The sequence below is a fragment of the Cervus elaphus genome, chromosome 30 (genome assembly GCF_910594005.1).
Source record: "Cervus elaphus chromosome 30, mCerEla1.1, whole genome shotgun sequence".
Taxonomy (NCBI): domain Eukaryota; kingdom Metazoa; phylum Chordata; class Mammalia; order Artiodactyla; family Cervidae; genus Cervus; species Cervus elaphus.
Genome location: NC_057844.1, coordinates 12,104,951 through 12,131,696, shown reverse-complemented (window position 1 = coordinate 12,131,696; position 26,746 = coordinate 12,104,951). Strand labels below are relative to the sequence as shown.

The 26,746-nt window shown below is 44.9% G+C and overlaps 1 protein-coding gene across 2 annotated transcripts in view; it reads right to left on the bottom strand.

Moving 5' to 3' along the window:
* Nucleotides 1–7,784: 7,784 nt before the first annotated feature.
* CNMD (chondromodulin) overlaps nt 7,785–26,746 on the bottom strand; it is a 29,443-nt gene continuing 10,481 nt past the window's right edge. Inside the window, exons 4-7 of one of the 2 annotated variants that reach the window (XM_043892471.1) lie at nt 21,917–22,030; nt 17,235–17,388; nt 11,678–11,847; nt 7,785–8,385 (exon numbers count right to left, since the gene is read on the bottom strand). In XM_043892471.1, coding sequence (XP_043748406.1) covers nt 8,173–8,385; nt 11,678–11,847; nt 17,235–17,388; nt 21,917–22,030 — 651 coding nt within the window. In that variant the 3' untranslated portion in view covers nt 7,785–8,172. Of the gene's footprint in view, nt 8,389–11,677; nt 11,848–17,234; nt 17,389–21,916; nt 22,031–26,746 lie in introns of both variants that reach the window. The other variant, XM_043892470.1, reaches the window with a different exon arrangement.

The following is a 26,746-nucleotide window of genomic DNA, read 5'->3' as shown; positions in this document are numbered from 1 at the left end:
AAGACAGGAATCTGAAATCTTAAAATCCCTATTTTGATGTTCACAATGGTGTTTTGAGGACAGTGACTTAACCCTTCTGAACTTTTTTTGCCCTGGATGCTAATTACCTGTCAGGGCGGTGAGGGCTTAGTTGTCCTGACTCAAAAGTATGTGGCCAACAAATGTCAGTTAAGTATGAAGTCCTGGATTTTTTTTTTCCCCCTCAGTGCTGTTGAGTATTGGAATTCCTAAAAAGAAGGTAACAAATCTGTTACCTGTGCTGTCCAAGGGCTTTTGTAATTCAGCCTCAGCCATAAATATATAAATTTTTTCAGTTGTATCTCTCACTGCTTCACGGTGTACGTAAGATCCAGGCACACAGGAATAGTCTAGGGTTTTGCATACCTTTTATCTAAAGAGCCATGTAGTGAATATTTTAGATTTTGTGTGCCACGTAAAGATTATTACATGTTCTTGTTTTTAGCTTGCAGACCTCTGTCTCTCAATATCCCTTTTTTTTTTTTTTTAACCCCTTCCACCCAACCTGGAAAGCCTGTTTCCTACTGTTGTGTCAAAACAGCTCCCATGCCGCCTCCAGGAAAGCTGTGTAGTCTTGTGCCGCTCCGTCCACCACTGACTTTGCAGCAGTTGGATCGGGGTGTCTGCTTATGGTTGAGGCACCTGTTAGAGCCGTTGATAGAGCAAACCTAAACCACAGTGTCATGTGAACATGTTTGAGAGTTTGATCTGTCTTTTATCAAGTCACTACAGTTGACTCATTTCTTTGCTCATGTGACTGAGCGTCTTTGAGGAGGGTGGCACGGGCTGGCTTCCAGCCTTGTATCTGCAGTACTTCCCTGGTGCGTAGAGAGGAAGCCTTCACAATTTGGTGAATGGTCTTCATGTTGCACGCTGCAGAGAGAAATGTCCCTATTTTCTTCTCTTCATTCTTTAAGTGTCCTCAGTGAGAATACTCTTGTGAAGTCACCCATTCCACACCCCCTCATTCACTGCCAGCTGTGATGTGGCAGTGTCTCGTTGATGCCTTTTTAAGGCACCTCCCAGAGTTTCACTGGTTTTAGGGTTTGTGGGGTGGTATCTGTTCTACCCTATGTGTCCTACTTCATTATTCACTTACTTTTGGATCTTTGATGCAAAGCATAATGCCTTTCACGTAGTAGATATCCAAGTGTTGGAACTGTTATTTTACACCAGACTAAATAGTTTTAAAAAATTGTACTTTGTTTCTAATATGTGACCTTGATATTATTTATTCATCTGCATATAAAATAGTGATTTTTAAAATAGATGATTAGCCTGTGGTCATGAGAACTAAATCTGATTTGTTCTTTGGTTATCTTCATCGCTGGAGGGAATAGCAGTTATGTAACTAATCAAAAACCATGTGATATTCAGGTATTTTTGTGATTGATTTAATTTTTAGTTTCCTTTTATTCTCCCCTCAGTGTTTTAAAACCAAAATATGTGGATTTCCTAAAAGAATGGACTGACATTTACTTTCTTATTAGGTTTAATTAGTCTTTGAGAAGAAATTTTGAGCCCAAGAAAATTAGAGTAAAAGAGGGCAGAGTTTTAACAAATCCAGAATTTGTGTGGAGATATGCACAGTTCTGGAAACCAAGAGTGAATCAAGCAGTTTCATTTATAAGCATACCAGCTTTTGGAGCTGAAAAGTTGAACTGCTTACTAGTACATTTTTTTCTGGAAAACCCCCAGAGAAATGCTGAGAGATTGAATACTATACGAACCGCTTTGGTGAGAGTTGCATACTTTATTTTTGTAAACAATAATATCTTTGTGGTCTTTCTGTCAAAAGCCATACTTTTTTTCTTGGAGTGAGTTTTCACTTTAATATACGTAATACAATACTATATAGAGTAATATAAGTGAAAAATTCATGTTCATGGCCTCATACATGATTAACTGCCTCATTCTGATTAACATTGAAGGCCAGGTATGTGCTAGACCTTGTTTCCAAACCAGGGGGATGCACTGGTGAATGAATTCTCTGCATTTATGGAGCCTAGCTCATGGGGGGTAAATAGGCTGAGTGTATGTTAATGATGTTAACTAGATGCTTAGGGAGAAAACTGCATATGCAAAGAGGACAATCGGTGGTTGAAACTTGATGTAGGAGCCCAGTTGAGAACTCAGAGCAGGTGATGCCTAGATACAGACTTGAAGGAAGTGGAGGGAGCCGTGAAGATGTTGAGACCCAGCACTGCCAGCAGCAGGAACAGCGGCGGCTGGGGAGGCGGCAGGGCTGGGGCGGAGGGAGTGAGGGGAGACGGAGTGGGTGGAGGTGGCGGGGGCCTCCACCTCCCAGGGCCTTGCAGGCGGTCCTGGTGAGGCGATGGTGGCTGATGCCAGGGCTCACGCCGGCTTAAGGTAAAGCCCTGTTGTTCTCAGTGCTGTCACAGTGTGTCTTCAGTTTTCATTAAATGTACGTGCAGTCGAGTCAGATGCAGTTTATAAATCTAACAGGGATTGCAGTGGAGTTTCACTCTGAACACCTGATGATGTGAATGAATTTGAGTTACAGTTTATGACTTAATGGGTATATGTAAAATCCTTAGGTTCAGTATTTTATTAAAATAGTTGTTTCTGTTCTTTCCACATTACAGGTGATATTACATTTTAGTTTAATCTTTGTTTAGCAAAGCTATTTCCTGTTCTGGAATCTAAATATAGAAGACCAGATACTGAGGCAAAATCGGGTTAATTAGAACAACTGATACGAACAGAAACTTAATAAGTGTGGTGTAGGATTAGATGTGTAGTAGAATGGTCAAAGTCAGATCAGCAGGCATGCTGTTACGGGCCATCTGGCGAGACTGGAAGTAGTCTTGGTACCTGTGCTCCCTTAACCATGTATTTGCATGCATTCCTTGTCAGCACGAGACAAAACAGAAATCAGGATTTTAGAGCCAGAGTGAGTCTTAAATACTGACTACTCTAAATCTTTGGTTTTACAAAGGAATTTTTTCCCAGACACACTCATATACTTTTTTCTTCATAAGCGTTCTTTCACTTACACAGGTAGAATTTAACTTACATAAAACTTAACGCTATTTACCCCAGTCTTGATCTCATCTTCTGACAATTGTCCCAAATGCCCGGCAGCTAAAAATTACAGCGTTGGGAAGGTATTCTGTATAAGCTTGAGGGTGAATGACCTTTGCCTGGGAAGCTTGTTTTTTAAAATGTAGGCTTTCATCACTTTCCCCCTGAGATTTGAATCAGTAGGTTTGGATAGGACCCAGTGAATCTGTTTATTGTGACCTGGTGACTTCGAAGTATGTGACCTGGGACCTCACCCTTAAATAAGTGATTTCATGGAGTAAAAGATTAAAAAGTGATGTTACTAGTGCTAATCATCTCTGAAGTCTTATTTCCAAGAAATTATAGAGACAGGTTGAAAAGCTACTTGGGATCTTGTTCTTTGAAGAATCTGTTTCCCTCTAATGTAGATGTGAGGCAGAGGAGAGGTGCTTAGTGATTATTTTTGTTCCTCTGTCAACAGAACCTTACGGTCATTATGATACAAGTCATTGAATCCATATAACCATGTGGTGTTGCACACGATGAAAATCTTTTTCAGTCAAGTGGAGCAAATTGAGACCATTTGGACAATATACTGTTTATCGTTGCTGAGATATTATTAAAATTGAGCAGAGAATACTAGAATAGTCAGTATCCATGGAGTATATATGGAATATCAGAGTATTGATTTAAATAAGGCAACTTCTTTAGTAACTGGAATATTCTCAGCTGTTGTATGATTACACATAGGTGCTAAATGAATTAAAAATTATAATGCTGGTTGATTAAGTCAAGTAGAATGTGTGTTTAGGAGAGCTTTCTGCAGTGGAGCTCTTTTTCACTTTGTAGTTTTAGAGTTTCCTTAGTACCTTCTAGGCAGGAGTATGGTTTTAATTAAAAAGAAACCACTTGCCTTTAAAAGCATAATTTCCTGCTGAGAGAAAGTTTATGGATAAGTTTATTCCAGGTCTTTGACTATGTCAGTATAAAGTAAATCCATTATAAAAAAGATGGGTAATGGCCTATGTTAATAAATAGGCCATTGAAAAGAAAATTTTTGGTAAATAATCCACACCTCGGGAAGCTGAAGAACAGGAAGCTAAGGAAATCATGTTTAAAAAAAAATTGCAAGTAAATGTGTAAATATAATGCTAGTTTTAAGAAAAAGTGTATAGACAGTATTTCTCCCAGACTGTCTCATTGCTATTAAGATTTTTGCAGCTGTGTTACAGATAAGAAAAAGGAGATTGACTCAATTGCAGAAATTTGATATGAAGAGAATTTTTGCACAGGAGCAGGTGCAGAAGGAACCGAAATGTGACATGTGACATCTGTAGGGCTGCTAGTGAAGTCATGGAAGGGACTTACAGTGGGGTGTGCTTCTTAAGTGGTTTTTAATAATTTGGTGTTTAACCTTGGCACTTATTTATAGCTTCGTTACTGATTTTATCAATCTATGGTGATAACATAGATCCTGATAAAGACTGACTCTTGTATATTTGATTTAAAAACTATTAAGACATGGTAAAGGTTCAGTAAACCAAAACACCTGAGAAAATAGCGTTAGCTATTTGCTAGGTTAGGTTCTATCAATACATGCGTAAATGTATATATAGTTGTACTTACCTGTACACAGTAAGTACCTAAAAATTGAATGTAAATTGATTACTTTTGAATGTAAGCATTTTAAATAAAATCTGTGGTTGAGTCCCTTTATCGTTAAAAGTCAGTCAACACTAACTTAAACTGGTTCTGTAAATTTGATTCTCACATACTGGGCTTTTTCAAAGTGAAACCTGTATATGCATATAAAATATGAGCATGCATATATGTACAAAAGCCCTTAAAAGGAATTCAGCTTTCTTTTATAAACAGCAAAACTCACTCTGCTTGTAAAACGTTTTTGCTGAAGTTTGCATAGTTGACTCAAATTTGCACCTTTCTGTCTGCATATGCTACTGGGGCTATCTGCATGTAGAGTTTTGTTGACTCCCTCCTTCCCCTCAATAAGTCAGTTAACTTAAGAGAAAATGTGACATTTCTATAAAATAAATGTACATAAAACAAATCAGCATATTCAGCTTATGCAGAAATAAAAATTATTCCACTCACACAAGGAATTTCTACTTTGTAAAAATGTAGCTTGTATTTCGGACTGTAATAAAATCTGGTATAAGAACACCTGTTGAGTGGGTTAAGTGATTATTCTGAATATATTTGCTTTTTTAGCGTCAACAGTTATTTGAGGTGATGGTGGGAAGGAGGTTTAAGGATGAGGTTAAACAGGTTTTTAACATTGCAGAGGAAGTTTGTTCAATGAGACATGTTAATGGGACATTAGTCACTTACTGAAACCCAGCAGTACTGTTTCTTTATTTTCTCTGCTGACACGGCAGCACCTATCACATCTAAGACTGCTGAGTCAAGATGGGACTTGAGGACCTTGAGAATGAACCTGTGGTGTCCATACGGATTGGTCTACCTCACCACTGAGGATTAGCCAAAGGACAGGTCGAGATTCAGCACTGCAAACTGGGCAGCATTTGCAGCTTTTGGACCGACCAGGTCAGAGGTCCCTTAGGGATTAGGAGCAGTTTGTGAAAAGTTTGTATTCTGCAGTGTCCTCTCTCCCCTAACCAAATAGTCGTCTTCGTACACTCGATCTCCTCTTTCAAAGTAGACCTTTAGTTTTTTCCATTGAAAAATTTGAGTTGTCATTCTTGCATTTAACCAACTTTGACTTTCCCCTCTGTTCTTAAAAAGCCCAAAGCTTTGGCTCAGATGGTAAAGAATCTGCCTGTAATGTGGAAGACCTGGTCTTGATCCCTGGGTCAGGAAGATCCCCTGGAGGAGGGCATGGCAACCCACTCCAGTGTTCTTTCCTGGAGAATCCCATGGACAGGGGACTCTGACGGGCTACAGTGCATGGGGTCACCAAGTTTGACATAACCAAGCAACTACACTTTGTTTGCTTTTTCTTTTTTGTCCTTAAAACATCCATTTCTCCCCTGCTATGTTGACTTCTTTAGGTGTTGAGTGACTTTCATAACAGCATAATCCTATTAAGTAAATTATCCACCTATATTTCATTTACTTGTGTTGCTTTGAGGAGGGCGCACGTTTTCAAGAGGCAGCCTTCCTTCCCTCATGACCCGCTCTCCTCCTTGCTAAGCCTGGCACCCTTCACTTCTCACGTGGAAAGCTTCCAAGGGGCTCCGTGTAAAGTGGAAACGACCAGCCCCCTCCTTGCCCAAAACCTTTCATTGGTTTTCTTTTCCTTCTGTGCGTGTGTGTTCAGTAGCTAAGTCGTGTCCGACTCTCGGTGACTCTGGACTGTAGCCCTCCAGGCTCCTGTGTCCATGGGATTTTCCGGGCAGGAGTACTGGGGTGGGTTGCCATGTCCTCCTGGCCCTTCCTCCCCCAGTAAACTCATGCAGTATTGTCTGGCGCTTCTGCCTGTTCCCATCCTGACACGCCTGCCTCTGCCTGAGTGCTCCGTTTCCCTGCTTAACCGCACAGCCTCACGCCTACCCGAACTGCTCCCTCTGCCCGGAGTGCCCTTCTGTCACCGCCTGCCCGGCTCCTGCTCATCCTCGAAGACCCACTGAAGGCCTTCCCTTCCCAGAAGCCCGGTGCTCGCAAGTCTTATCAAGGCCTTCGGTGTACTGACGCCTTCATCTGCCTCATGAGACCGCAAGCACATCTGGGGTGGGATCACCGACTCTGTCTTTTTCCTCTCTCATTTGCAGAGGCAAGTACCTGCAGGCTGCTGGGTGATGAGGTGGGAGGTGGTGTGCAGAACCACGGGCACTGACTTGCTTAGAGGGACCTCCATTTTGAAAATGTCAAAGTTGTGGCTGCAGGAAGCTGCTGTTGTCTGAACAGCGTGACCATACGTGTCAGTGTGTGTCTTCCTTCATCCCTTTTTTTCTCCAAAGCCCTGACTTGCTGTTCATCCCGTTTAATGTGGGTACATGAGTGTTCGTCCGATAACAAAGTTTGAGAACTAGATGTACAGTAGTAAGGTGTCTTTAGACTAGGGGACTGTCGTGGTATCACAACCTTTCATCTCTCTGAATCTTTGTGTTGTTTTGGAAAACTTACTTTCTTTAGGAAGGTTTTTAATCTCTTAAAACTGAGAGTCAAAACTAAAATGTCAAAAGTAAGAAATACCTGTTCATCTTCCTGATCTAATGCCTCAATTTTTAAAGACAGACCTTGGTCCTGAGGTTGTTTCTGTCATTATAAATAAGCCATTCCTCCTCAGCCGTGTCTGTCAGCCAGCACTGCCCGCCGTGTTACTAGGAGAGTAACTCACTGGTAATTGAACTATGTCAGCAGCCCAGCGTGTACTGCAAAGGTGGAAATCATTATGCTGCTTCAAGCCCGAAGACCACCTAACGGAAAGCAGATTGAAAGGGATGTGAAGACCTGGTTTTCAGAATGTCAGTGAAAGTGCTTCCCCACAAGTCTGATTAACCTTGGACTGCACTCTTCTTTATGCTAGTGCTCTTTTCTTGGCCCGACTCTTAACAGAGCGGCCTCCTGTTAGCAGAGTTTCCCGTGAGCTGCCACCTTCAGCATTGTTTACTCTCAGGTAGATTTCATTAGATATCTCATTTTCCCTTTTTTGTCTCATTTTTATCTGGGAACTCTGGGGGCACATTTGCAAGAGGAGAAAAGAACAATAAAGATTAAGAACAACTGAGGAATTCTGAGCAAATAACAACAGAAGACAATCGTTTTAGTCAGTGACTTGATTTAAAAGGAACTCAAGTGTACAGTTGAGATCTTTGACATATTGTAAGTAATTTTTCATGATTATTTCAAAATAGCTTGGTAAGGAAGGCTTAAAAGCAGACCTTCCTGGCAAAGAAAAGCAAAAAAAAAAAAAAGCAAGTAATAAAAGGATTATTATGATATTTTAGACTTAAAACTACCCTCTCAGTATGTTTGCAATTCTGAATAAAGTTCTGTAAAGCAGTTGAAAAGTATTCTGTTCAGTGTCTCGGATAACATTGCTCAGATGGAACATAAAATACTTTATGGTCCCTTTAGCTTCAAGATGCCCCAAGCTTTGGCTGTCTCTGGAGTTTGACTTCTTCACAGCACCTGCTCCCTGAAGTGCTTTCACACCATGCCCAGGATGCGGGCCACCCACCAGCTACAAGGCATGATAACTCTGCAGGCTGAACGGCAGCCCTGGTAGTTATAAGGCCACGGGTAGTAGCCCCCCAGGGGCTCACAGATCTTCTGGCAGTGGGTGTAGCTCCTCCTGCATTCTATACAGCAGATCCCTTCATGATCCAGTCTGGGGTCGAATGTCATGCTTTCTCCTTCCTGCTGCTGTGAAATAAAAAGAGAATTACTTGAGTTTCCTTCATAAGGAGACGTTTATAGCACACACATTCATTTTAAAATAAGGTCTTAAATGTCTCAGTGGTACCAGCAATCACTGTTTTCCGTAAGGCGCTTTCAATCTTTAAAACCTTAGCATTCAGAAACCCTTCTAACATGAGGGAACTTACACCCTGCGTGATCTGTTGCTTACAGGAAGATTTTTTTTTTTTTTTTTAATGTTATGGTGAAGTTTCTCCATTCTCAGGTGGCACTAGAGGTAAAGAACCCACCTGCCAATGCAGGAGACAAAAGAGACAGGGGCTCCATCCCTGGGTCAGGAAGATCTGGAGGAGGGCATGGCAACCCACTCCAGTCTTCTTGCCTGGAGAGTCCCATGGACAGAGGAGCCTGGCGGGCTCCAGTCCACAGGGTTGGAAAGAGACACGACTCCGCACACACGCACTCAGGGCAGGAGGGGTCAACAAGCCTACTGGCTGAGGCATTCCTCATCTGAGGGGTCAACAGAAGTTTACTAGGAGTAAAAAGTAGGCAGGAATCTCTGGTTATTGAGAGGTTTCTGAGCTACTTCCTTAAAGGGATAAGGGAAGGGCTGAAGTCATAGGGAAGATGTTCCTGCTTGCAAGCTCAACACTTAAGATGGGAAGAAACTGCTATGTGGAAGTTTTTCAGGGCCACGGATCCCTGAAGTCTGGAAGCAGGGCACAGTCACATCCTATCCACCTCCTGTAAAGGGGCTGAAGCCCTCCCCTAGACCCAGGTGCAGGGAGGCCAGCTGCCTGGAGAATAAATTAACTTTTCTGTTTGTCTATTCACATTTTATTCCTTTATTGTTCTTTGAGCTTTAGCAATGAAGTACCGTGGCATCCTGAATTTTCTAGTAAGCCTTGGGTTACTTAAATACTTTTTGCTGTGCGTCTTTTTAAAATATAAATATTAGTCTAAAATGACAAACCAGAAAATAATTTGCAACACATGAAACACTAAGGGACTGAGTAGGCTACATGGGAAAGAAAATGCGCAAATGACTTCTCTGTGCATGAAAAGATGCTCAGCCTTACAGATAATTAAAGACTGGCCAAGACAGGAGACACAGTTTTACACCCAAGGCTATTTAAAAAGTTTGATAATAAACGAGGCCTTGCATTACCATTTAAAGACTTGTAGCTGCTATAATTCCCTGGAAGGCAATCTAGTGTCCTCTATTACAATGTAAAATTCCCATCCACTGTGACCCAGTAAACCCACATGCGTCAGTACCTGTGCTAAAAGTGAAAGTCACTCAGTCATGCCTGACTCTGCGGCTCCATGCACTGTAGCCTGGTGGGCCTCTGTCCATGGGTTTCCCCAGGCAAGAACACTGGAGTGGGTTCCCTCCTCCAGGGGATGTTCCCAATCCAGGGATCGAACCCAGGTCTCCCTCATTGCAGGCAGATTCTTTACCGTCTTGATGGGAGATACCCAGGAAAAATGAGTAACTCTCCGAGGCGGCATAAAATTCAGGGTTAAATATTATCTGAATAGGAAAGGTCGGGGAGATGTAGGTCTCTTACGGCAGGGTCAGTGACTTCTAGGAGAGATGAGTGGATCCTTAGAAGAACACATTGGAGGTATGATAGTTTGTGATGAAGTTGTCTGAGTGTGGTGCTGACTTCCACTCTCCTCCTGTGATGAGTCCATCTTCCCTGGTTAATGAATTAATGAAACTCCCGGGGAGGGAATTTATGACAACAGAATTCCTTCTGGAGGATCCGTCTTTAGGCAGATACGGGGAGTTCAGAGAAAGCCTCTTCCTGCACTTGCAGTTTTTTAAATGCCTACAGCACAGAGCCACCAGGAAGGGCTTCTCTGGTGGCTCAGCTGGTAAAGAACCCGCCTGCAATCAGGAGACCTGGGTTTGATGCCTGGGTTGGGAAGATCCCCTGGAGGAGGGCATGGCAACCCACTCCAGTATTCTTGCCTGGAGAATTCCATGGACTGAGGAGCCTGGCGGGCTCCAGTCCATGGAGTCGCAGAGTTGGACACGACTGAGTGACTAAAGCACAGCACCGGGGTAGTCCCATTTGTGCTGAAGATGTACTCCCTTCGTGTACAAGACGTGTGGGCAAGACAACATGGGGCACGTGAGTACTTCCTGTGTGCCGGGACCTGTGTTAACAGCCTTAGCTGCTTTCCCTCACTTCGTCTTTCCCAGACCCTGCGCAGGCTGTCCTAGGTGCAGCCTGCTGATGGTATTGGAGGAAATAGTTTACATGCCAACCAAAGCAGAACTGTTTCAGTTTCTATACATTTATCCACACAATGGACTGCAAGGTCACCATTAAAATGAATGAGGTGGATCCATATAGGAGATACAGTAGAATTCCTAACATACTGTATTGTAACTGCAGAGACAGCAAAGTGAGGAAGTTGTGTATGCTCTTTTGTGTTAAAAATGTGTGTGTGTATGTGTACACACTTATGCAGAGGAAGTGGGCAAACAGCCATTGTTAAAGACTGCTCGGAGGAGGTTGTCTGTGGTAGAAAGTAAACTCACTTTTCATTGTATACATTAAAAAAAAATGCATGGATTTTTTTCTAACTAGTTTTTTCTAATGCTAGTTTATTATTTAACTAGTTAAAACACTAGTTACACATACGTACTTATTTTTCTGATTTCACTCCCTGCAACGTATAGTGATGATAAACTATACTTTGTTGAAGATTTGAGAAGTTTTAGCATGTTGGTGTCCTCCTTACAATCACCAGTTTCCAAGGTTTCCGTCTGAAGTGTTTGATCCCCTGTGTGAGTCTGTCTCCCGAATGGACTGAGTGCCCGCGAGGGCAGAAGTCACTCCTGTGTGCACAGGGCCTGGAAAAGAGCAGGTTCTCGGCAAATGTCTGATGACTGGATGAATGTTGTGGACATAGAAGGGGAAAGAGAGTCCTTTCAGTCTGTGTGTTGCCTGCAGGGCACATGCTTGGAAATATTTTTAAATAATCAGATTCCTGATGTGAATGTGTCTTCATGAATTTGCCTGTGACTCAAACGAGCAGAGCCCAGAAAACAACCTTGAGTAAGGAGTACAACCCATCAGGATTTCACACTACAGAAGCCATACTGAAGTGCTGTTACCCTCACTTATGAACTCTGCAGTAAGCAAATTAAGATGTATTTGAAATAATTGAATAAAAGTTGGATACTAAGTGCTGCTTTGAAATCTCGAGCAGAACCACCGCAGCTTCGGTGCTGGGTTTCATGTGCTCAGGTGAGCCTGTGGTACAGGCCGGCACTCACGTGGTAAGGGTTGTCTGGATTGAAGGGCTCTGCGTCCTCCTGGACGCCGGGTCTGGTTTCGTTACTCGGTCTCCCAGGGCCTGGGTTGCCCCGTGGCCCACTGCGTAGTCTACTTGTGGTCGTTGTGGTAACAGTTTTTCTTACCAATTCTCTTCTTTCTCTCTGGATTTCTACAAAAATACGAAAACAAACAAGAACAATAAAACTGCTGTGAGTTATTTCCTTTATTTCATTAAGGAAATTCTGTGTTTATCAGGGTGAAAAACATAAGAAAAGGACACAAAAACAAACACATGGGTAGATCCTATCCTATTTAAATATACACATTTTCTTAAGACTACTAAAGTCTTGGGTTTAGCATCAGATAACCAGACTTTGGTTTATAGTGCCAACTGAGGCAGATGGTGTAAGACAGCTGACAGAATCCCCTTGCAATTCCCTTCCTCAGCCTGGCTCTACTTGCTGGTCAGTAGCTCAGTCATGTCCTACTCTCTGTGACCCCAGGGACTATAGCCCCCCCAGGCTCCTCTGTCTGTGGGGTTCTCTTGGGAAGAATACTAGTGGGTTGCCATTTCCTTCTCCAGGAGACCTTGGACCAGGGATTGAACCCGAGTCCCCTGCATTGCAGGTGGCTTCTTTACCACTGAGCCACCAGAGAATCCCCTGCTTCTACTTAAGGGCTGAGAAAGTAAAGTAGCACATTTTCCCCTAGCCTCCCTTGCAATTAGGAGTGGACAGATGAGACCTAAGCAGAATGCTACTACAGTTTCCAGGAAGGTTTTTGTTTTCTTGGTGAAAGGGACAGATACAGCTTCCTCCAGCTGGTTTACCTTCCTTGAAGGTAGACATGATATCTGGGTTATGTGACTAGAAGTGATAGAAGGATGACAATCCAGCATGCCTCATGTAGCAGACAGTAAGCTAGAAAGAGAGTTGATGACGGTGCCAAAAACCTACCTCCAGAGTTCTAGCTGTCTGAGAAAAGTCAACCTGTATGTATTTGTTGAAATCACTGTTAATCAGCTATTCTGTTACTTGCAGCCCTGTGCATTCCTCCTGGATCTACAATATATGTATAAAGCATTACAGTTTCCAGGAGATTTATTATTATCTTGGTTGATTCTTTTTTGAAAAAATTATTTTTGGCTGTGCTAGGTCTTCATGGCTGCTCCTGGGCTTTCTCTGGTTGCAGCAAGTGGGGGCTACTCTTCATTATAGCGGCTTCTCTTGTTGCGCCTCATGGGCTCACTAGTTGTCCACAGCATGTGGGATCATCCCAGACCAGGGATTGAGCCCGTGGCCCCTGTATTGGCAGGCGAATTCTTAACCACTGGACCACCAGGGAAGTCCTTGGTTGATTCTTTTACAAATTCTGGGATAGAATAAGCAAATACTTTTATACACAAAGGCATCCAATCAGCAGATGCAAATTAGCAGATGCAATTGTTAGGTTTGAGAAGACCAAGTGACTCAGCCGAGATCACAGAGCAGGTGGCAGAGATGAGCGGCTCTGGCTCCCAGCTCTGTGCCCTTGCTCTCCACACTGCCTCGTGGGTCCCACGGCCGCTGAGTAACAGGAATGCAGAGAGGACCACAGCGGGGGCTTTGGTGTCTCTCCCAGCCTCAGTTTCTTCTCTGAAATGGGGATAATGCTAGTATCTAACTCACAGGGTAGCGATAGAGGTCATGAGAATTTTGTCTCAGGGTTTTAGCATAGTCTTTGGCATATAATAAGCCCTCGAATGTTAGGTGATGATGGTATCTGTGAGGCTGTGGTTGTGTGCCCAGCTGTGGATAGCTTCCATGGGTAGCCTCTTGGTTTCTCAGGCAGGGCTGAAGAGGCATTGGGGAGACCTGGATTCAAATCTCACACTCCATTTCTTTTTTTTTTTCTAATTAAAATTTTTTTTAAAATCAGTTGGACTTCTTTTAATCAGTGACCTCAGGAGAGCGATTCAACCACTGACCTTGGTTTCTTCATCTATAAAAGGGGAGTATGACTGGACAGTTGTTAGAATACAGTGTGTATGAAGTTGCTTCAGTCATGTCCGACTCTTGCAACCCCATGGACTGTGGCCCGCCAGGCCCTCTGTCCACGGGGTCTCCAGGTAAGAATACTGGAGTGGGTTGCCATTCCCTTCTCCAAGGGATCTTCCCGACCCAGGAATTGAACCCACATCTTTTACATCTCCTGCCTTGGCAGGCGGGTTCTTTACCACTAGCACCACCTGGGAAGGCTGGGTAGTTGTTGGTAAAGATGAAATAAGGACAAAATGGAAAGCTGCGGCACACAGCCCGCGGGCCGCTTCCCTCTGACCTTGTCCGGTCACTCCCAGTGCCCTGTGGTTCAGCTCCATGACGCTGACGAGGGCAGGGGCTGCCAGACCCTGGCGCTGGGAGGCTCTATTAGAATTAGGTGGCGGGGATCCCGGCATCCTCGGAGAGGGTTTAATTTTGTTGTCTTTATTGTAAAATACACTGCATTTATGAGAGACTGGAAAGGAAATCCCTCACTTTTAATGTCTATGCTATTCCATCCTGTGACTACACCAACATTTAATTTAATCCTTTTCAAATCTGGGGGCATTTAGGTGATTTCCACTTTTCTGCTGTTGTGTATAATATGTGTAATTCTTGGATGGATGGGGTGATGATTGAATACCTACCATGTGTGATTAATACTTAATGACACATTACTGAATATTTCAGAAGGGATCACGCTGTTGGACTGTGAGGGAACAAGTCACAGCTCTTTCTCGGAGGGTGAAGGTTCTCGTTTTATCAATCATCCTGCACTGCCAATAGCATCATCGTCCCAACTCTTCCCCCTACCCCCCGTCCCGCTCTGTCCTTTTTCCATAGCACCTTGTGTGTGTTAAGTCACTTCAGTCGTGTCCAACACTTTGTGACCCCATGGACTATAGCCCGCCAGCCCCCTCTGTCCACAGGATTCTCCAGGCAAGAACACTGGAGTGGGTTGCCATTTCCTCCAGGGGATCTTCCTGACCCAGGGATTGAATCCCCATCTCTTTTATCTCCTGCATTGGCAGGCAGGTTCTTTACCACTAGCGCCACCTAGGAAGCCCCCCATAGCACCTTGGATTGTACCGAAGAATTTTCTTATTTCGGTATATATGCAGTGTCTCCCCTAGCTACGATGCAAAATTCCTAGGGGGCATGGATTCTTGTCTCTTTCTGTTCATCAGTGCATTCCAGGTGCCTGGAACAAGTAAATGGCACATAATAGACGTGCCAATCACTGTTGAATGAATGAATGAACTCTCTGGGTAAGAGGCATGTCCTCAAACAGAAAGTGGTTAGAGAGAGCTCATCATGGTGACCGAGTTGGAGACTTTGTCCTTTTTTTTTTTTAAGACTTTTGATATGGGCCATTTTTACACTCTTTATTGAATTTGTTACAATATTGCTTCTGTTTTATGTTCTGTTTTTTGGCCAAAAGGCATGTGGGATCTTAGTTTCCCCAACCAGCAGTTGAACCTGCAACCCCTGCATTGAAAGGCAAGGTCTTAACCACTGGACCGCCAGGGAAGCTCCAAGACTTTTGTCCTTGATTGGAAAAGGTGACAAGGTATTGGAGAAGGAGTTCCTGGGTGATGGATGGCCCATTCCATGTGAAGACAGGTGGGGAATAAAAAGACAGAAGTTGGAAGTGGCCAGAGAATGGAGGTATGAATCCTCGATGGAGCAAGACCCAGGATGTACTGTGCTAAGTTGATTCAGTCGTGTCCGACTCTGTGTGACCCTATGGACTGTAGCCCACCAGGCTCCTCTGTCCTTGGGATTCTGTCTGGGGCTAGACCCAGGACAGCAAAAGCAATGGTCCATTTGGCAGCCCTCGCAGCAGACACTGCTCAGAGGATTCTCTCTCACTGAGCCTGCATGTGGCCTCAGAATTCTGAACCTGCTCTTCCAGACAGCTGCTGCCAGTGACTTATAAACTGCATCCTATTTGCTTTGCCTGGGCTAAAATGTAACCACTTTATCCAAGCTTTGGAACTGAATAAGACTTGTGAACTGGAGGAATGAGTTAGCCATGGCAGAATGAGAAGCTGGGACTTTCTAAGCCTGGTGTGTGTTTTTTCAATTGTGGTAAAATATACATATAAGACCCACCATCCTAACCATTTTAAAGTATATAGTCAGGCATTAAGTACAGTCACACTGCTCCACAACCATCATCACCATCTGTATCCCAAACTTTTCATCTTGCAAAACTGAAGTCTGCACGTATGAAACAGTCACTGTCTGTCCCCCTCTCCTAAGTCTGGTGGTTCTAACCCCCGAATTCTCTGTATTTCCATGCTGTTCTCTCTCCGTGTTCAATGTAACTTTCTGAGAACGTAGCCCATCTAAGCTGTGCTATGAAGGGGGCCTTTGCCCCACCAATAAACCAGAGCTGCAGAGCTGGCCTTTGGGAGGTCAGTGGGGTGACTGTGGTGGAAATCAAGACAGTAGATATTTCTGGTGGCTCAGTAGGTAAAGAATCTACCTGCAATGCAGGAGACCTGGGCTTGATCCCTGGGTTGGGAAGATCCCCTGGAGGAGGACATGGCAACCCACTCCAGTCTTCTTGCCTGGAGAATTCCATGGACAGAGGAGCCTGGTGGGCTGCAGTCCCTGGGGTCACAGAGTCTGTCACGTTTGAGAGACTAAACAAGGACAAGCGCTGGGGAGAGACGGAACCCCAGGGAGGAGCCTGGCTGCAGGGCTCACCTGCCCTGGAAACGGCCCCAGGTGTACTCCAACCTGCTGTGAAAGCCCTTCATTTATTTTTCTTGGACTTGGAAGCGGGTGTACGAGCCTTGAACTTAGGCATCTCAGCCTGTGTCCACAGCTGCTTGTGGCTATCCGATGATTCAAGGTTTGAGCATAATAAAGATTTGGCAGGGGCTTCCCTGGTGGTTCAGTGGTTAAGAATCTGCCTGCCAAGGCAGGGGACATGGGTTCGATCCCTGGTCCGGGAGGACCCACAGGCCGAGGGGCAACTAAACCCGTGTGCCGCAGCTCGGGAAGCCTGTGTGCCTAGAGTCTGTGCTGCTCAACAAGAGAGGCCACTACAGTGAGAAGCCCATGCACCACCATGAAGAGTAGCCCACATTCAGCAATGATGACTCACCACAGTCAAAAAATAATTAAATAAATCTTTTACAGAAAAAAAAAAAAAAAAAAAGATTTGGCCGTAAGATAGATTCTTAGTCCCTCGATTCTCTGCTTTAGGGATAAAAGAATGTAAAATTGCAAAGTGCAATAAGGGAGAGGTGGGCAGAGCAGAAGCAGTGGGAGGTCATCAATAAGCCGGCGGGTAAGGCCGAGGGGCCCGGGCCCACCTGCTTCCTGCCGCCCGCTGCTCGGGCCCTGCCCCGTGACCTCACAGCCGCCCTCCCCTCCCCGTCGGTCTCCCGTGCTGATTACTGAGACGCTGCGCCCTGCACCCGGCTTAGCTTCCTTGTCACGGGCTGGTGCCTCTGCAGGGCTCACAGGAAACCCACACCGGCTGGGGGCGGTCCAAGCAGTTCCAGAGAATTTAAAACGTTACCTTTTGGGTAGGTTGCTTTAAGCCAGAAAATAGGAAGGTCGCCGCAGAGTTCTAAAACTTTGGAACTCAAGAAGCTGTTGTCCTTCACGGGCTGGTCTCCAGCCACCCAGATGAGAGAATTTTCTTCGTATTTAACTGGCATGATCTTGCCTTCCTGTAAGTGAAAAGGAAATGCATGGATCAAAGGGGGCAGAGGAACACGCTTTGTATGAAGATTCATGTGTTGGTAAAAGATTATTTTGCCCTATAAAAATGAGTTTAGGGTTAGCAGATGCAAACTAGTACAGGATGGATAAACAACAAGGTCTTTCTGTAGAGCACAGGGGGAGTTATATTCTATATCTGGTGATGAACCACAGTGGAAAAGAACAGGAAAAGAACAGATACATGTGAAACTGAGCCGCATGGCTGCACAGCAGAAATTAATGCGACTTTGTAAATCAGCTGGACTTCAATCCAATTTAAAAGAAAACGTAATGAGAATCCAAAGGCATGCACACACACGGACTCTGAAGTCCTCATCTCTTTGTAGCTCTTTTCACAACACTCCACACCCCTCACGCCATCTGGCCTTTGGATAATTCGAAGGTGTGAATCTGAGCGTCTTAAGTAGAAGTGAAAATTACTTGATGCCAACTTTGAGATTTCGATTAATCTGATATTTTTGATCAAAGATGCTTTGGAGGAAAAGCGATTGAATGGACTCTAGAATCCGATAGAGGAGAGAGGCGTCCTTCGTGTGAAGTCAATGTCCTCCGGGGCCTCGTTCTGCCGCTTCCAAACCACAATGGAAAAAGCCAGTGATTGGTTCTTTAATGTCTTTAGTTCAAAGTAGTATTTAACATAAACCATTTCTGCATCTCCCAGCTATAACAAAACATATCTCAGATGTTCTTCGCATCAAGCGCACCACTGAGATTTCAAAGCTAAAGCCTGGATTTTCTTCTGCAGTGAGATGCTGAGAATGGCTTGATAACCCGGGAGACAAGTTTATTTTGCCAGGTTGTGCCTTTCATGTATTTATTAGTTTGCAATAGGTTGGAGAAATTAAAATGTTTTCTCCTGACTTCATAGCTAAAAGCAACACTTCGTTTATGCTTTATCCCTCAGGCTTCTGGCAGCATTAAAACAACTTAAAGTTATTGGAGGCAGTGAACACGCAGGTAATCCAGTTATTCACCTGAAATTAAATGGCTCCATCCAGGAAATGAATGCTCTTTGGGTATAGTAGCTTTTAAAAGTTGTACAAAACTGATGAAAAATGCATGAGAGCTAGTGGTGCATAAATCTACCCCATCATAATCTGAAGTGCATGGGGACAGAGTGAGGTGATAGGGAGAATGCATATGCGTGAAACCTACAAGCTAGGAACCTTAAGTAAAAGCGCATGCATATCCTTTCAGCTGCTACCCCATCTCCTTCCTTTCTCTTGGAACACAATCCTGCTTTTGTTTGTGGCCCCAGGAGAGACACCTGCTTTCTCAGACTCCCTGGCAGCTAAGGGTGCCCGTGTGACCAGTTCTAGACAATGCAATTCATGCTAAAGTGTGTGGAGGGAATGCGAAGCCGTCCGCTTTTCCTGAGTCCAGAGAAAGCATGGTTGGCTTTGTTCAGCATCTTCCTGCCTTCCTTTCTTGACAGAGTGGTTGACATTTAGAGCTGGAAGTAAAGGCTGTGAAAATAAGACGCTGGCCGGGGAGTCAATGCCTGGGGTCACCTACTTCCAAGGAGGGAAAAACAATCCTTATTTGTCGAAGTCACTCTAAGTGTCATGGTCTGCTGTGTGTGTGTGTGTTCAAGCTCAGTCGCGTCCAACTCTTTGCCACCCCATGGACCGCAGACCACCAAGCTCCTCTGTCTTTTCCAGGCAAGAATACTAGAGTGGGTTGCCACGCCCTTCTCCAGGGGATCTTCCCGACTCAGGGATCCAACCCACATCGCCTGCATTGCAGGCAGATTCTTTACCAGTGCAACACCTAGGGAAGCTACTGGCAGCCAACACATTCCTAATTCATACAAGCATGTTGTTTGAATTTGGCTTTGTCCACCAGAGAATCCACCACGCACCGGAGAAGCAACTAAAACACAAGAAACAGAATTCACCTCTGTGGCCTCAGAAGAGAATCAGAGGCAAAGACTTAAGTGCAGAGCTATTCACCAAGGTGAATTATATCTGTATTCAAAAAAAATTATTTTAAATTATTAGTTTTGAGAGAATGGAAATTTAAAGATACCGATATTCAAGAGCAAAAGCCTTTTACAATTATAATCCTATGATTATAATTTTAAATTTTCATTCATATAAACTTTTAAAAAATATTTATTTATTTGGTTGCACTGGGTCTTAGTTGCGGTATGTGGGGTCTAGTTTCCTACCCAGGGATCAAACCATAGCCCCCTGTATTGGTGGTTTGGAGTCTTAGCTACTGGCCAACCAGGCAAGTTTTAATATCAATTAAAAATTATAATCATATGATAACATACAATAATCCATTATCACCTACATTTTGGAAGACCTAAAGTTAAGTGAAACTAATAAGGATGTACAGCAGTATAACTTCAATTATAAAAAGCATATCACACACATTGTACATGAAGAAAATTTACCAAAACACTAGCATTAGTTATGCATGGATTTTGTAACTCTGCATGACTTTCTGCTCTCTCCTTTCATGTATTCCTGGATTTCTATAATGACAAAGTGTTGTTTTTAAAAATCAGGAAAAAAAACCATGTTTTTTTAAAAAAAATCAGAAAATGTACTGCAAACCTTTTTTTATACTGCACCTCAGGACATGTGGGATCTTAGTTCCCCTGACCAGGAACTGAACCCACGCCCCCCGAGTTGGAAGTGTGGAAGCCCCTGTACCGCTGCAAACTCACGATAAGATCTCGGTCAATTAAGATCTGGTTGGGAAGTTGGCTCTTTACGTCTACTCATGAGGGAAACGTTGAGGATTACAGTTCATTAAAGGTTTCATAACAGAAGCTTAGTGATAAGACCTTGAAAAGGTAACCCAATAAGAGATGTTCAAGGTCAGAACACAGGCGGTCTCGGTCTCATTTCTAGAGAGCGGGTCCAGACTTGTGTTCCAAAGGGTGCAGTTCATGGGCCACAAATGAGCTCATGATCAGAGGAGAGTGATGGGAGGGATGAATGGCTGGGGAAGTGGGGAGTGGAGGGGATACTGAGGACATGCTGGCCAGCTTGAAAAACTGTGTGTTGAGACACCTGGGCCTTCTCCTAGGAGAGCAACAATCGAGCAGTTTCCAGGCGCCTCTGCTTACTCTTAGTTTTCTTCATCTGCCTTTCGGGAGCTGATGCCTGGCTCACCTCCCTCTTGGGGATCCTGGAAGGATCCTGAGGACTGACCCACATGTCGTGAGGTGCAGTATAAAAAAAGGTTTGCAGTACATTTTCTGATTTTTTTAAAAAAAACATGGTTTTTTTTCCTGATTTTTTAATAAAATTAAGACTCAAAGCAGCATCCGTTTAGTCATCATCTAGCGAGTTCAGGGCTGTGGGGACAGAGTGCACACCCTCGTTTGCAGATGACAGACTGAGGCTTAAAAACCTGACGCCACATTCACAGCAAGCGTCAGAGCTGGGATTTGAACCCAGTCTCCAAAGTCCATTTTTCTTCCACCCTACCCTGCTACAACTCAAATGGAAGATGACAATGAATGCGGCTACTTCGTAAGCCCTAAAGCACCAAATCAGTGTAAGGTATTACAGTTAAATATGTCTTTAGAATGCTGTGTGCAACTCTTAATGCAAACTTTTATAAAACCAAGCTCAAAGGCAAGCTATTAATAATAAATGGATGAAATATGTTTAAAGAACTTCACAAGGTTCTGATACATAGGAAAGGAATTCTATATATGTTGAATAGCCTCATTGGGCTGAACTTGAACTGGTGAGAAGCATTGTAGGGGGTGCCATTCAGCTCAATGTTGGCAAAACAATTAGAACTTCCTCCCAAGAAGTTGCCTGACACACGGGGAAGGAGAGCCTGGTCATTGCTTCCAGCAGAGGCTGAGTGATCAGCTATGAGGAATTTCCAGGAGGACTTCTCCCCTGGCTGAGTGGCACGGAGGCTGGAGTGAGGCTTTAGGCTCCTGAGCCCCTTAATGATCCTAATACCTGAAGTCCTTTAAGTTGTCTTAATTGCTGATCAGTTCCCCGAGTGCGTGCTAAGTCACTTCAGTTGCATGCGACCCTTTGCAACCCTATGGATTGCAACCCTATGTAGCCTTCCAGGCTCCTCTGTCCATAGGATTCTCCAGGCCAGAATACTGGAGTGGGTTGCCATTTCCTTCTTCAGGGGATCTTCTCCACCCAGGGATTGAACCCGAATCTCCTACATCTCCTGCATCAGCAGGTGGGTTCTTCACCACTAGTGCCACCTGGGAAGTCCCTAGCATCAGCAAATAAGGGCCATGTCACGACCATTACCCTTTATGTACTTTAAAATCTGGTTTTCCAAAACCTTCAATTACGCAACATCATGTAAGAATGATCACTTGGAACCAACAAGTAGGACCAGAGTAGTTAAGTTCTTTGTCAGGGAAGAAAGAGAGCTTGCGTTGTGGTCACAGCCCTATCCAGCATCTGGAGGCAGGAGGGTTGTGCCTTCAATGTGTGCCAACGCTCCTGCTGTGTGGAGCCGGCTGGTACCCACCAGCTCAGAGGAGATGCTCTGCTTGGCCAGGGTGTCCACCTCCGGGATGCGAGCCTTCACCTGCGCTTTGATGTAGCACTTCTCTCCTCCAGCGAAACGGATTCCTGTGATGCCCTAGGAAACAAAAGTTTATCCATCCTCTGTTCATCCGCTCATTTACTCAGTGTATTGAGAGTCTACTGCGAGCTATGTGCTACTCCAGGTGCCAGGTACAGGGGTGAACAAAACAGGTGGCATCTCTGCCCCATGGAGCTTACCTTTCAGTGTTATTTACCAAAAATGAAAAATAGAGATAAAGTCAGGTGGCGTTAAGTGCTAGAGAAAAATAAAGCAGGGTGTGGAAATAGGCGTGACAGGAGACGGTGCTTTATTTTTTATTGTTGGCCATGCTGTGAGGCATGTAGGATCTTAGTTCCCCCACCAGGGACCGAACCTATGCACCCCCTGCAGTGGCAGCATGGAGTCTTAACCACTGGACTGCTAGGATCGTCCTAGGATGGTCCTTTAGACAGCATGATGGGGAGGCTTCTGTCAAGGTCTGACTTCGAGCTGGGATGCAGTGCGCTAATTGCTCCACCCATCCTGCAAGCTCAGAGGAAATGCCGTCTTCTCCCTGCAGGTTTCTCTGCCCAGCGGAGTCTAAGTGGGTCCCTTCTCCTCTGGCTTTCTGAAAGCCCTCCCCTCGCCACCCCTCATCTGGCACTGAGTTCTCAGGGCCCTTGTGTCTTATGAACGTCACCTCCCCACTCAACTCTAAGCCTGAGATCAACCCACATCTCTTCTTTTTTGTTTTCGTTTGGTGCTCCCACAGAAGTTCTCAGAAGATGCTGGTCCAATTAACGAATTCCGTGGACTCAGATTCTTCTTAAGTTGCTGAACCCAGAGGAAACAGTAGCTTTCTATCACACTGGGAGCTGAAGTTTGCTCGCAGAACTTATCCAAGGACTTGGATGTTTTGTTTTTGTCCCGTGAGATATAGACAATGTCTCCTCGTCTGCCTAGGGACTGGCCTCCAGGGAAATCTCAGCCGCAAGGCTCCGGTCTTAGCTGACAGCTCAGCCCTGATTCTGCCCACGGAGAGCGTCAGGCATAGCGTTATGTCCTGACCCAAGAGTGTTTACTTTCATTTCTGGTTAAGTCCATGACTAGGGAGTGGCCAAAACCAGTATTAAGATCTACAGATTATATGCCATAACAATGTAGGCACCAACACGAATCTGAAATTCTCAGCTGGGCAATCTACTATTGGGTTGAGACAAATGTCAGGAAGACACAGAACTTGTTCTAATATATCAATACCAGGGAGTGGGAGGGAGAAACACCTTTAGAAACCTAGGGCAGGATTCAGCCCTCCTTTTTTTTTTTTTTTTTAATATTTTTTTCTTTTCTTTTCTCCTGATTGGAGATTGAACCTGTGCCCTGTGCAGTGGAAGCTCAGAGTCTTAACCACGGGACCACCAGAGAAGCCCCAGCATTCAGCCCTCTTAAAGGAAGAAGGAAGTCACATGTCAGTCACGCTTGAGGATCTTCACGGAAAGTTACACCGAATGGAAGCTCAGAGCCAGGCGCCCTGCAAACATGGGTGGGCGACAGACAGAAGGAACGGCTCCTTCCTCTTGAAGCTCCTCGTCGATTTTCTTACGGCCCGATCGACCACATGCACGTGTAACGCATCTCACTTATTCCTCCCCGCATCACCTCTCACCCAGAAGGAGGAGGAGGCTTGAGCCCTCATTCCCAGCCCTCGACAGAGGAAGAACTCCGGGCTTATTGCAGAGGGTCTCGATTCTGCACCAAAATCACATGGAGAGATTTTAAAAACACAGATGTCTGGGCCTCCCCTAAGAGATTCCCATTTAACTGGCTTGTGGCTGTGCCCAGACACTGGCATGCTTAAAAGCTCCCTGTGTATTTATGATGTAAGCTGGGGTTGAGGACCACCAGTCTCGGGAGAAAGAGACTTGTTCAGGGTGTGTGTGTGTGTGTGTGTGTGCATGCGTGTGCGCACACTCGCTTAGTCATGTCTGACTCTTTGGGACCACCTGGACTGTAGCCTGCCAGGCCCCTCTGTCCATTTCCTTCTCCAGGGGTCTTCCTGACCCACAGATGGAATCCACAAAGATTTACAGCAGTAGCCTACTCTGCACTGAATCTTTGCGTCTCACCCACCCCCACCTAGATTCGTATGCTGAAACCTAACGCCCCGTGCGGGGGTACCTGGAAGTGGGTCTTTGGGAAGGGTGAGGTCACGAGGCTTCCCAGGTGGTACTAGTGGTAAAGAACCCACCTGCCAAGGCAGAAGACATAAGAGACTCAGGTTTGATCCCTGGATCGGGAAGATCCCCTGGAGAAGGAAATGGCAACCCACTGCAGTATTATTGCTGGAAAATCCCATGGACAGAGAGGAACCTTGCAGGCTACAGTCTATAGGGTTGCAAAGAGTTGGACATGACCAAAGCAACTTAGAACACATGAGGTCATGAGGGTGGAGCCCTCATGAATAGGATTAGCGTCCTTTCCCCAGAGAGCTCCTTCTGCCTTGTGAGTAGGACACAGTGAGAAGACAGCCTTCCGTGAGCTAGAAAGCAAGGCCGTCACTAGAAAGGCAACCTGCTGGCACCTTAGTCTTGGACTTCTCAGCCTCCAGAACTATGAGACACACACTTCTGTTGTGTAGAAGTCACCTAGTCCGTGGTAATTTGTTATAGCAGCCTCAGGGTACTAAGGCACAGCCTCTGGACCCAAGTTCCCTCTGTACTAGTGACTCATAATAAACTTTTCCTTGCAACCAAATCACCTGGAGGACTCATGAAACAAAATACTGTACGGACCCCCCACCAGTTTCTGAATCCGGGGGTCTGGCGTGAGGGCTGAACCGTGCATTTCTAACCAGCTCTCAGTGCTGCTGCTGCTGGTCGCCTAAAGAACACACTTGGGGAACCACTGCTCTCTACCACGCTGTCTCCCAGAGGTCAGTTGTTCTTATTCTACATGTCAATCTATGGCACTTGGTTTGAAAAACGAAAGTTTGGGGAGGGGGATTACTGCCTCTGCTGCAGTGAAAAGAAAAAAAAAAAGAGGAATGAGTTTTCTTCTTTCCGTCTCCTGAGAACAAAGAAGGTAAAGAAAACAGTGAGCAGGCCTGAACATCCCTGGTTTTTCACTTTAACTGCTCCTAACTCTGCATGTCCGCAACTAAGCTTGCCTTCCTGCCCCTAACTCTGCAGGAGCTACGCTTCACACCCATCTTCCTTCGACTCTATGCGAAATACATCCCGTATCTGCATCCCATATCTGGTGTTTACCCTTACAACACTTCCCCTTATTGCTGCTTGTTGCTAATCGCTCAGTCATGTCCGTGTCCAACTCTTTGCAATCCCATGGACTGCAGCACACCAGGCTCCTCTGTCCTCTACTACCTCTCGGAGTTTGCTCAAATTCATGTCCGTTGAGTCGGTGATGCTATCTAACCATCTCATCCTCTGTCGTCCCCTTCTCCTTTTGCCTTCAGTCTTTCCCAGCATCAGGGTCTTTTCTGATGAGTCAGTTCTTCGCATCAGGTGGCCAAAGTATCGGAGTTTCAGCTTCAGCTTTTTACACATCAGAAAGAAGGCCACAGAGCCACCAGACTCAATTGCTGGGTTAATGATGCCAGCCTATGACTGTCTTTGAAACAACGAAAAAGGAAGGAATCAGGATGCTAACACCTTTGCTCCTCGTCACTGGCTCCTAATTGGGAGTCCTTATTTAAGCCCGCAGACTCCTCTTGGGGGGAGGGTGGGCACAGTTCTTGAGGCGTGAACCTACTGTGTTCCCCTGTCCACCAGCTGGGAATTAGTTACCTTTCTATTTCCTCCAAACTCTGTCGCCATATTTTTTATTTGGCTTTGGTGGGAGGAGAAAGCCAAGATTTTGACCAGCCTCCCACCCGCCTCCGCCCGTGTTAGATCTCTTGACTTCAAACCATTGTAGCTTCTGAGAGGAGATGCCGGGGAGGAAGCACCATCTATCCATTACCATTTCCCCAGGGAGAGAACTGACTACGGATGGATTCACAGCCCTGAATGTGTCTAGTATTGAGTTAGTTCTGACAGTCGGTCTACGGGCTGCAAAGAAAACTGAAGCCCCATGGGGATGGGTCCTGTGGGAAGGAATTCACACGTATTAACCACCCTATGTAGCTACAAATCCATATCAAGCAGCCAGAAATGCTAAGAGATTAAACAGAGGGAAGGGAACAGCACAAGAAAGAGGCAAATTTCCTGTTTTTGCAAACAAACAAGACCTTAGAAGCTGGTGATAATGAAGATGTTTGCTAACAAAGGTAGTGAGTGAGGATCCCAATGATCTAACATCCTTTTATCCAAAGTCAGCTAATCTCCTTTTAGCCACACAGTTTTTTCTTTTTAGGGGTCTCATTTATTTCTGTGGCTTAAACTAGAAATTCCCAAGGCGGGCAAGGGGACCTTACCCCAGGAGGGTGATTTAGAAACTTTTGAGGGAGTTTTTTATTGTCACAAAACTAGGGGCTCTCTGACCCTTTGTTGGGCATGGCCCAGGGGTGCCTGGTCCCGACCAGCCTGGGGGAACTCTGAAGAACCAACTGCCCAGAATCTTGGCTGAAAAACTGGATTGTAAGCACTTGAGCCTGGAACCTAACACTGTTTTAATGTAAATGTAACGTGATTTTTGGCACAGTCTTAATGTACAAAGGATTTCCTAGGAGTGGAATTATTATGAAAACTGAGAGAAATGTTACTTTTGTTTACTATTTGAGAAGATTTTGTTGTTTAGTCACTAAGTTGTGTCCGACGCTTTTGTGACCCACAG